At 39.7% G+C, this 12,447-nt stretch overlaps 1 protein-coding gene across 3 annotated transcripts in view; it reads left to right on the top strand.

The window, feature by feature from the left end:
- rragd (ras-related GTP binding D) overlaps positions 1-12,447 on the top strand; it is a 41,510-nt gene that overhangs the window by 5,650 nt on the left and 23,413 nt on the right. For all 3 annotated transcript variants that reach the window (XM_078277567.1, XM_078277568.1, XM_078277569.1), the window contains exons 2-4: positions 1,902-2,197; positions 3,610-3,809; positions 4,820-4,934. In XM_078277567.1, the coding sequence (XP_078133693.1) occupies positions 1,902-2,197; positions 3,610-3,809; positions 4,820-4,934 (611 nt within the window). The remainder of the gene's footprint in view (positions 1-1,901; positions 2,198-3,609; positions 3,810-4,819; positions 4,935-12,447) is intronic.

The following is a 12,447-nucleotide window of genomic DNA, read 5'->3' on the forward strand; positions in this document are numbered from 1 at the left end:
TCTGGTGATAGCCAGACTAGTAAAAACACCCACCAATCACTGCCTCGCGGTCCACTTGCCCCGCTGTGCGTACTCTACCCCTCCCGTGTACGATGCGTGAGCTCAATGCACGTTGGTGCCACATTGCTAACAGTAGTTCAGACATGAATGTCTTCATGCAACCCGTTCTCATAAAATAAGGACTTTTGGACAGTGGCTGTCAGCGGAAAAGGCGTCTTTCAGCGTGTTTGTGTAACGCACCGGGGAGAGCAGCAGTTCGATAGGATTTAGCGAGTAGTATGTAAGGGTGAATTTCCGCGTACGGAAGTTGGTTGGGGTGGTGGATGGGCCAAACACAGGACTTTCACCCAGGAGACCGGGGTTCGCGTCCTACTTGTCACACTTGCTATAGTCGTTTTTTTCTTTCCGACCCGTTCTTCCTGCGTGTCACGGAACCGTACGCCCACCCACGACCCTTTCCTAAACCCAACCGTCCCGTAGTTCCCGTGTGACTTAAAGCCCCCACAGAGCCGCAGAAAACTGCCATCATAGGCTGAGTAGCGAGGGTGAGCCATAGTGTATTGTTCACGATAATACCGGTGTTATTAATATGATTATAGATGCGTCATTTCATAATGAATTTGGGATGTGTTGATGTGTTTACATCAGGACTACGTACAGCAGCAACACGCATGACTGAAAGTGAAAGTGGATTTGTCAACAGATCCGCTAGGAAACGGAGCAACTTCAGTGGAAATAGTTTTTTTGCCGATAATATTGCCGGTATTTAATCACATTGTCATAACTATTGTTATTATATTTATATATTTAATAGTTGTTGTTTTTGTTTGAATTATACAGCTGAATAAGTTTGACTATGACATTCATATCTGGTACAGTATTTTTGTTACTTTAAGTACCTGTTAGTGGTTTTGTTTTGAAGGAACTACTTAGCCTGAGCCACCAGGTGAAGTTACGAATATGGGTGAGCAGGGATATTACCAGGTAGACACCGGGGAGGGCTAGAGCTGAAGATCTTTGCCTTGTCTTAATTTCTATAATTTTACACAGGCTCAAGCTTGTGCTTCGGGTTGCGCGGTAAATGAGCGGTCAGGGGATGTTTTTTCGATTAGCGCGAAAATGGATAGCCTACATTAGTCTTGAATAAGTGATGTTAAAAAATGTATAAATGACTCATTCTTGACAAAAGGCAAAAGAGCTGTGTGCGTGCGCACATTTGAATAATGTCGGGCTGTAGACGGGTTCAGGCTTTTAAAAAGCTGTCAATCAAAATGTACTTGTACTTGAAACACGATTACAGCTCTAGGGAGGGCTTATGGTTTTTTACCAGGGCAAAAGAGACGCCATTGTTCTTTTGTTGTTTGCTTGCCAAAAACTGGAGAAATAAACCCCCAAAAACACCATCCTTGCCTGGACAATAAACGTTTTTTATTCCCTGTGTAAGATTCATTCCCTCGGTACCTCAGTGGCTGTTTGATTTTGAGTTTTTAGTTGTTGGTTTTTAATCCAAGGTAGGGCTGCACGATTAATCGCAATTTTATCGAAATCGCAATACGGAGTAATGCAATATCCAAATCACAGTTTGGTACAGATCCTCGCAAAAATCACACTTTTTAATTATTTTTTATGTTAATATTTTTCAGTCAAAATAAGAATAATGATACAAAAAAGAGAATTCGCTCCAATACAGTGAACCATGTCACAATCGCAATATCAGTCAAAAATAATTGCAGTTAGATATTTTCCTCATATCATGCAGCCCTAATCTAAGGCATATAACCGTTACATTATTTGAGGACTACTCTGCCATATAATTACTCTGCGTTGAAGCAATCTTTAAAACTTGTGTTGTTCTAAGCGGTTCCCTAACTTAGTGCCTCTGTTCCCTTGCTGTTGTGTAGTGTTGGGCTTCAGCGATTCTCTGAACGGAGAGGTCAAGCCTCGTATACTGTTGATGGGCCTGAGGAGGAGCGGGAAGTCCTCCATCCAGAAGGTGGTTTTCCATAAAATGTCGCCCAATGAGACCCTGTTCCTGGAGAGCACCAATAAGATCTGCAGAGAGGACGTCTCCAGCAGCTCCTTCGTCAGCTTCCAGATCTGGGACTTCCCCGGCCAGATCGACTTCTTCGACCCCACCTTTGACTATGAAATGATCTTCAGAGGCACCGGGGCGCTAATCTTTGTCATCGACTCACAGGTCAGCCCACAGATCCACCTAGATAATGCATTATAAACATACTTAAGCAGCACATAAGGAACATTTCTTGTTCCTTATGTGCTGACACAGATACAATAAATCTGAGATACAAGAACCCAAGGCAGCTTTATTTGTATAGCACATTTCAGGAACAAGGCCATTCAAAGTGATTTACATAAAATATAAAAGAGCAGTTAAGTTAAAACCGCTAAAATAGAATAAGACAGATATGAAATACCAGAAAAAGTTCAAATGCAGTGTAAGAAATGAACAATTAATTTAAGAAAGGCAACATCAAACAGAGAAGTCTTCAGCCTTGATTTAAAAGAACCGAGAGTTGCAGCAGACCTGCAGTTTTCTGGTTTTCAGTTTGTTCCAGAGATGTGGAGCATAAAAACTGAACGCTGCTTCTCCCTGTTTAGTTCTGACTCTGTGGACAGGAAGCAGAGCTGTCCCAGACCACTGACAGGACTGGGTGGTTCATAAAGTGGCAGCAGATCAGAAATAAACCAAAGAACCAAAATAAGTATTTTGAAATCAAGTCTTTGAGGGTCAGGAAGCCTGTGTGAACACTTCAGAACTGGAGTGATGTGATCCACTTTCTTGGTCTTAGGCATCATTTACATTGCTATATTTTGGTTTAAAAACAAATACTTTTTGCTACGTATACACCTTCCATTCCCCCTGCTCTGGCGTTTCAGAGCCTCTAAACCGGAGACATTTGGAAACACTTCTGACTCGTTTTGGTTTGGAATCTCCGGGGTTGTGTTGCAGTCTCAACGGTCGCAAATGGAGACTTTTGGCAACACCGACACTGACGGCCAGTGTTTTGCGCCTGATTTGGTCATGACGTCTCATTCTTGGAGACTAAGTTACTAACGTTACCATGGCAACCAACCGCAACGGGCGGAGTATACATGCTGCCTCCTGTTTACCCCGGCACGCACATGCCCAGCGTACGAGAATGTTGATGAGTTTTGAGGTTTGGCCGTGTTAGTTTAAACAGAGATTAGTTCTTCTACTGGAGCTAAAACAACTTGTGTGCACGGAGTTGGCTTTTGGCTCAAAACTCCGCTTAAAAAACCCCGTAGCAATGTAAATGTAGCCTTAGTGAGCTGCAGCTGTCTGATTGATTTTTTTAGGGAGACAAGTTTTTCGAAATCCTACTGAGCCCTAAGTCCTTTAACCCTTGATATATTCTCATGGTTGACATTGTAACTGTCTTAATGTGGCTTCAGGTCTGAGTCCATGACTACACCAAGATTTTGGCTTTGTCGGTTGTTTATAACATTGCCGATTGAAGCTGAGCACTGACATTTACCAAGAAAACTTCTGTCGTTCAAACTCCAAATCTGCACCGTAGATGATATTAAAAGGTAAGTTGTGTGAATCTTTTGTCTTCGTCGTGATAGGACGACTATGTGGAGGCTCTGAGTAGACTGCACCTCACAGTGACCCGGGCCTACAAAGTCAACCCAGAGATCAACTTCGAGGTGTTCATTCACAAAGTGGACGGCCTGTCAGACGACCATAAGATCGAGAAGCAGAGGGACATTCACAAACGAGCCAACGATGACCTGGCAGATGCAGGCCTGGAAAGAATACACCTGAGGTGGGCTTTACCTTACCTGCAGCTTTTGGACTGATTTTGGTTTCACAATTTGTATGGATTGTACAGATTGTAATAAAAGTAGGCCTAGATTTTAAAATTGTATATAGAGTCATACATCTTCACAGTCTTTTAAGTCAGTGTTCTTTGATATTGTCATGCCATGGAAACTGACAAACTAACTCACCTGACCCACATTTGATGTTTTTTAGACCTTGAAACCCACATAGGCTCAGACATGTTAAATATTGATTTATATTTAGTGAACATTGTTTTGTACGGTACCTGGGGATGATGTAACTTAGGCAAAAAGTAGTAATTTCCACAATTTCTTTGGGTAAATTATTTGTAGTTTTAGTAATTTAACTTGATATTGCTGCAGAGTCACCAGAACTCAAAGACTCCAATTGGTTTTTTAATACCACCTTGATAATCGCTGCGCTAGAGACATTAAGAAATTACGAGAAAAGTAGATCAGGGCTGGCTATTGAACCTCTGAACTTTTTTGGGAATGAAAGAAACAGCCCATAGAGTATCTGTCTAGCACTGATTTAAATCTTAATGTTGCCATTTTCAGGCACAGTTCTTGTGCAGTTGCTTGTGCTTAGAGACATGTGAGACGTTTGTCTTTTTAAAAAAAACAAGAGTTTTGTAGAAAAATATATCTATATTCCTCAAAGTAAGGTTTCACTAAATTGTTTTGATATCGGTACTAAAAGTTAGCTGTGATATCTGCACTAGTATCGGACATTTTCAGAAGAAAGCCAGCCCTAAAAAAGATGATTTCTACCGCAGACTGTAGTAGCTGAATATGCTCGGTAGGCCTCTACTTACATTTTCTACAGGAACTTTAATGTTGGGTCTGTAATGTTTTTTAGAAATGTGTGGGATCACCTTGAAATGCTAATATTTTGATTGGTGACTGTTTTTTTTTTCTCCTAAGAACAATCAATACATACAGTAGGTTGTTATTGAAATATATTCTGATTCAAATGTTTCTCTGATTTCTACAGCATCTATTTAACCAGTATATACGATCACTCCATATTCGAGGCTTTCAGTAAAGTGGTCCAGAAGCTTATTCCACAGCTCCCCACGCTGGAAAACCTGCTCAACATCTTCATATCTGTGAGTAACCCGGCTGCTGTGACACACAACCATCCTGACGCTGCACCACAGAACATAAAAGAGACCACCTGGGCCTGGCACCGGTGAACCAAGCAGTGCTACTGAACCAAATGAATCTGACTAAAGACCGACTACAGGATTTCAGTCAAATCTCTATGGAAACCTTACCCCAGTGTGCTGCTGTATTTCCCCCACATTTTAATACTCAAGTTGGATTAGGCACAGCACAGTATATTGCGTGTGTGTGTGTGTCCTCCTATTCTTTACAATCCAGTCACTAGGTGGTAGTGATACATAACTTACAAGTTGTATTGCATCAAATGTCACCACTGATTTTCAAATGCATGTTACTGAATTTTACCCTGCAAAAGAGCATTCATGAATTTGAAAACTAAAGCATATCAACTAGATTTCCCCCCTGACGTGGCTGCTACATGCTTTTCGCCGCCACATCACCTGTGTCTGCACAGTGAAATCGTCAGAGTAAATTTTACTGAAATAGAATAAAATGTTACTCTAAAAAATAGAACATTTGGTCCCAGTCTAAATAGAGTTAGACATAGATATTCAGAGTTATTTCTACTCTATTCAGTGTTCATATTTAACTCAACATGATGACAATTTACTCTATGTAGAATGAAATGAAAACAACTCCTGCCATTTTACACAATATGATTGTTTTTTACTCAACATAGAATTGTTTTTACTCAGTATAGAAAGTACATAGAATTGTTTGTACTCAGTATAGCGTGGTATTTTACTCAACATAGGATTTCACGTGTCATTTTATTGAGCAAAGTACACTTTGTTCTTTTCCTTTTAAGATGCAAGAATCAAAAGATTTGATGTTTACAGTTTAACATCAAGAAATATTTGGCCTCGGTTCACCCTTAATACATGTAAATAAAAATAAAGGCAATATATTCATATATTAATATATATATATAAATATCTTACTGTGCAGACTTCTTTATCACAGGAAAAATCCTTAACATGTAAATAAAGACATCGTAAAATCCTGTACATCTGGGCTTTAAAGAGGTTACTCCGCAGATTCTTTTTTTATATCACAGGAAACAGTATTGGACAATAAACAAACTTGAATCACCACAACTGTATGACGTCTGTACATCAAATGCTTTGTGACCGAAAAAGCTCTTTGACATTGACTACATCAAGACATACCGTTTGTAGGGCAAAAGTAACCAACAGTAACCTCTCATCTTTAATAACAACATGGTGGATTTTGTGAAAAACTGGCATCTCACAATTGACTTTAAGACAGACAACTAAACCTGAACGATACACATTTCCATGGTGTTTGGCCCATCTAACATTTAAAACCTTGGTGTCAATTGGTACCTGAAGAGTCTCAGCTATCTCACAGCCCCATTCCATCACATTTAAAGAAATTATTTTACCTGGACCCATCATTACTCTATTGGGGTCAAATGTCTGCCAACTGTATGCTATTGTCTGCATGTTTTAGTTACATTTTTAAAGCTTTTCAATTGTTTTTAAAGAAATTATGCTTTGCCTCATAGCGCATGCACCAGCTATGCAAAATTGGTCCACTTTTAAGAATACATGTAGGGTAATGCACCAAATGATGCTTCGGTAGCAGCCTCTTGTTTGGAAAGAAACGCTTGATTAACCGGTGGTGTTCTGCGTTCAAGTGTTTTCAAAAAAATAGTAATACCCTTTGATAACATTGGAGAAAATATAATGTTAACAGTTTGAAGCAACAGCAGTAGCAGATATCAGTGCTGATCATTGGGACAAACCAAGTCTCCAAAGATTAGTGGTAGATTGCGAAGTAAACACCAAGATTGGATGGCATTTAACCCCAAGTCATTTGAGTCCTCTCTTAACTTCACTGCAGGAGATTTATTGTTTTGCTCCATGTAACCATAGTTAAAGCTCTTTATTCTCCTGTCTATTTCCTTTGATGTTGTGTACTTCTCTATCAAGTGTAGTATAAGCAGTTTAATTTTGTATTGTGCCACTCCCTCCAGGATATCATGCATAATATCAACAGCAAAGTTTTCACACGTATTGAAGTACTGCAAGGAGTTTAGAACGCAAGAACGTTTAACACCCATCACATGGGGAAGACTGGGATTTGCCTCCATTTTTTGGCAGTGTTCTGCATGAAGTGCTTGAGTTCGCATAACTATCTTGGGTGAATCTTCAATAAATTCGGTCTGAAAGTCCTCTTTCTCAGCAAGACAAAAGCGGCAACAATATCTGGCACTGAAAGACTCAACAAAACCAAATAAACAGTGAAGTCCAAGGTTGTCACCTGTAACTTCAACAATAGTTCCATACAGTGGCTGATCATACAAGGGAACCCTTATTCCATCCTTCTCCAATATTTTAATATCCTGCACAATTGGATCAAGTATTTTAGAAAAGCCATATGTTTTAATGTCTTGAGCATGAAATAAAGCGACCAAATGAATATTATTCAGACTTGAGTTGTACTTTAGAGAAAAATTTCGCAAGGTGAAATAGATTGCTCCCAATTTGTGTATTCCCCGTTTTGATCCTAAAAGATTTGCAGTTTCAAAATCATCATAGAAAAGCTGAATCTGAATTGCATGCTTCTGTTTTGAAAATAGAGCACGATTCTTGAAAAGATCTCCATCGCACAAGTCATTAAGAAGATTTTCTCTTGAACTAAAATCCGTCTGCATCATCTCCTTTATATTAAGGTGGTTGTAAATAAACTGTAATGTTTTCAAAATTGGGATATAAACAAATTTATCAGTAACAACAACCTGATCATAGGCTTCAGTAGTCCGATTGCGCAGTGTATCAAATCTTGTACCAAGAACGTATTCAACTGGGTCTACCCTTCTCCACTTCTCTGCAAAATACTGCCTTCTCTTAGTTTCAGAATTTAATACACCAAAAGGGTTTTCCATTTTTTCAAAACACTGATCAATTTTACACTCAATGTCACTTTTGATAGGCTCCTGTAAAGACAGACACTCCTTCAGGGATTCTTTTGCTTGATTATGGATATCATCAACAATCTCATATGCTGGGAGGCGGCCGCGACTACGGGGCTGTACTGCATATTTCCTCTACCCCCGCTCTGCTCTTTTTTCTTTTCTTTCGTGCTGCGCTGCTCCACTCTGCGCTCAACTCAGTTTATTTTTTTTATCTCCGCGACTGAGTGGCATATTGATACAACGAAACCCCAATACTGACTAGGAAAGGCATGCAGGGAAAAGCACCTTTCAGTTGTGCAAAGAATAAATTGACCCAGATTGTTCCAAAGGTTACTGTGCGAAATTAGTAATATTTTCACTCACCGCAAACCATCTCAAAACAATTGTACTTCTGGTGATCTCTGTACTTCACTCGTAGAGCCTGCATCTTTGATGGAAAGAAAAACGTTTTCAAATGAACAATTAATAATACCATAGTATGCAAACAGCAAACATATGCATGGAGTAATGTTACACCTCCACTGTAATGAACTATTATAACAAAGGAACATTTCAAATAACAAAAATAGGAGGACTGCAATAGGATGACTGTTACAATTAGTTGAACCTTAGCTACGTAAGGTAGCTACGTATGTAAACGCCAATTGCTTCCGTTATGCTACTTGGTTCCGTTATCCCGTTTTCAAAGCATAAAGTGCTAATGTCAAGCCCGGCTAAAGTTAGTTTTAGCAGTCAACCCAGTGCAGTGCTCTGTTCAGAGTAAAACACGTGTTGCATGACGAAACTTCACCTAAAAACTGTCTGCCTCACAATGTAGACTCTGTAACATGTGTTGAATCAACCTAACTTTTAAAAGAAACTGTCCGATTCTGTTCAGAGTAAAACACACGTGTTGCATGACAAAACTTCACCCTTAAACGTAGACTGTTGCATGTGTTAAATCAACCTAACTTCTAAAAATACTTTCCGATTCTGTTCCGAGTAAAACATGCATATTGCATTACCAAACGTCACCTAAAAACTGTGCCTAATGGTTAACGTAGACTATGTTAACGTTACATGTGTTAAATCAACCAAACTTGAAAAAAAAACTGTCTGACTCTGTTCAGAGTAAAACACACGTGTAGCATTACTAAACTTCACCTAAAAACTGCCCCGCCTAACAGAAAAACCAAGACTCTGTTACTTGTGTTAAATCAACCAAACTTTTAAAATAAACTGTTCCAAGTGTTGCATGACCAAACTTTACTAAAAACTGTCCGCCCTAACTGAAAACTCAAGACTGTCGCGTCAATCAAACTTCTAAAAAACTGTCCGACTCCGTTCAGAGTAAAACACAAGTGTTGCATGACCAAACTTTACTAAAAAAAACAAAAAAACTAAAAAACTACGATTAAAAACTAAGATTCTATTTCGAGTAAAACTTGTGTTGCATCAACCAAATTTCACCTCCCTTAACTGTAAACTAAGGCTCTCTTTAAAGAGTAAAACATGTTTTAACGTTACCTGCTGTCAATGTCTGCTAGCTACTGCAGCTGCTAATAGCTAATAACTACTAACGTTACTGTTCTGTAGAGAACGTAATACCAACGTTGCACCGATTCACTTGGCATTAATACTGCCCATAAACCGCCGAAAGTAGCTATCGCTAGCTAGTGTAATGTTATTAAAAAGCTAACGTTAGCATCTGACTAGCTAATGTCGAACAGTTCAGTAAGCTAGCTAGCCTAACATTACACTGCAATGCTAATGTTGCTCAACAATATTACCTTACACACATTAAGTTAACCAATAATAATAATAAACTTAGAGTTACCTAGCATTTCATGCCAAAATGAAATTAGGAAAAGGTCTTCTATGAATCTCTTCTGTTCTGCAAGTTCCTCAGCTCAGTCCGCTCTTTCCAAGTACGCGAAAGACTGTAATGGCGGCAGAATCGAAACTTAAGGAACGTTAGTGGGTGTGGTCATGCTCTAGTGGCTGCAGGTTATATTTACACTCCAGAATGATTCAATAGTATTCCCTATAGGAAAATAATAGTTACTCTGGAAAAAATACTCTCCAGTTTTTCCTGTGTGGGAGTAACTATTTACATGTAAAGGCGTTACATGATTTAATTACAAAATAAGGTTCTGTAATCTTTTACAGTTACTGGGGTACAATGTGTGATTAATTTACAGTTACCTATGAAACTATTAATGATTACATTGGGGATTACATGTGAATATTTTCTGTAAAAAGCTATGCTATATGTTGAATAATAATTTTGGCAAAGTAACACTGCATACCACCAATATGCCCAAGGTACTCTGGTTCTGTTTTACCCACTGATTACAATTCAAGGCTGGATTGCCAAGGAGCCCGTAGAGCCTTATTCATTATATGCATGCCATACTGAATAAAACATTTGCAAACCTCTGCTGATGCCATTATTTCAAAAACAGGCCATACATTTTTTAGGTGAAATCTTATTCCAGTGTCCATGTAATATGTATGTATTTTTGCTTGTACTCTTTGTCTGTGTTGTTAACTGTCTCGTGCAAATCTCAGTGCCTGTCAGTTCAGCTTGAGTGTTAACTGCCACATACGTGAACTTAATGGGTAATGTGTTGTTATAGCTTCTATTCACAGTTCACCGCTCAGTAGTGATGTCCAAATGAAGCCTCATGAAGCTTAATGAATCATTTTCTTTATTTTCTGAGCCCATAGATGGCACTCTTGGTTTAAAGAAAAAGGCTCCAGGAATGGCAATTCAGTGTGCCTTCAACAAATCCATCAGCTCAGAAAATAAATAAAATAGGTAATTAATTCAATACAATTTAATTTATAGTATCAAAGCATAATTAAAGCTGCAAGCAGCAATGGACGGGCCCTCGCGCCTCTGCGCGCATCGGGGTTACTGGCGTGCGCCGCTCCTTGCGACCGTGCATTTGCACGACACACAAATCGTCAACAATGACAAGGGAACTCCCTGCTGAGTTAAACGATACCTCACACAAGACTGTACGTCATACAGTTCATTAGCTGTGAAAAGAGGCGTGGCTAAAGCATAAGGGGCGGGTCAAACCATCACCAATTAAAAAGGAACTCTCTGCTGACTTTAGTGATACCTCACACAAGACTCTACCTTAGATGGGTCAGCATGTATGAAAGGGGGCGTGGCTTAAACATAGGGGGCGGGCCAAACCATCACCAATGAAGAAGGAAGTCTCTGCTGAGTTCAATGATACCTCACACAAGGGTCTACATCAAACGGGCCATTAGTTATAAAAGGGGACGTGGTTAAAGCTTAGGTGGCAGGTCAAACCATCACCAGTGAAGACGGAAGTCTCTGCTGAGTTCAATGATACCTCACATAATACTCTACCTTAAACGGTTCAAATGTTATGAAAGGGGGTGTGGCCTGAAAAAGGGGGCATGGTTAAAGTATAGGGGGGCGGTTCAGTATCACATGTAGACCACACATTATAAGTTTCATGTAAATCGGATGATGTTTGTCATATAAGGCGCATTTCCTGTTGCCAGCGGGGGGCACTATGACCAAAAGTTCATTTTGGCCTGTAGATGTCCTCAGGCCTGGACCCTTGTCAATCGTGAGAAATTTCGGGCAGATACGACAACGTACACTCAAGTTACAACAACTTCTTTGTTCATCGCTAAACACTCAAAATGGCCGCCATGCCACGCCCACACTGTTTGACAAAAAGTTTTTCTTTTAATAACTTTTCATCTTTAAGGTGTTGAGATGGTACAGACCAAATTTGAAGTCCATTGGATGAAATCTTTAGGAGGAGTTCGTTAAAGTATAGCACCTTGACTTTAAGGCCTACTTCCTGTTGCCACTAGGGGGCGCTATGACTTTGAGTAAATTTTGTCCAGTAAATGTCCTCAGAGTTGGACTCTTATGAATCCTGAAAGGTTTCGGGCCAGTTGAACAATGTACACTCGAGTAACACCCACTTCCTGTTTCAGCGGCGAAACGCACAAAATGGTCGCCCCGCCACGGCCACGCCCTATGACAAAAAGTTTTTCTTTTAACAACTTTTCATCTTTAATGTCTTAAGATGGCACAGACAAAATTTGAAGGTGATTGGATGAAATCTCTAGGAGTAGTTCGTTAAAGTACGACATGTGGAAATGGCCAAAATCGCACTAATTTCGAACTTTGAAATCAAAATGGCGGACTTCCTGTTGGGTTTAGGGTATGGCTCTAATGACTTTTTTTGTACGTCTTGACATGCTTCATATGTTTACCAAGTTTCGGGAGTCTACGTTAAACGCACTGCAGGGGCTCAATTTCTTTTAACTTTGTAGGGGGCGCTAGCGAGCCATTTTTTTGTGCCTATTTGCCTAAACCCTTAAAATACGTACATTTTTTACCAGACTTGATGCGACCGCCAATTTTGGTGAGTTTTTGAATATGTTAAGCCCCTCAAAAAGGCAATTCATTTGCCGGGAAAAAGAATAATAATTCCTTCAGTTCCAATAGGGCCTTTGCCGATGTTGGCGCACGGGCCCTAACAAGAGTTATCTTGATATACTTTACAAAAAGAGTA

The sequence above is a fragment of the Sander vitreus genome, chromosome 20 (genome assembly GCF_031162955.1).
Source record: "Sander vitreus isolate 19-12246 chromosome 20, sanVit1, whole genome shotgun sequence".
Classification (NCBI taxonomy): Eukaryota; Metazoa; Chordata; class Actinopteri; order Perciformes; family Percidae; genus Sander; species Sander vitreus.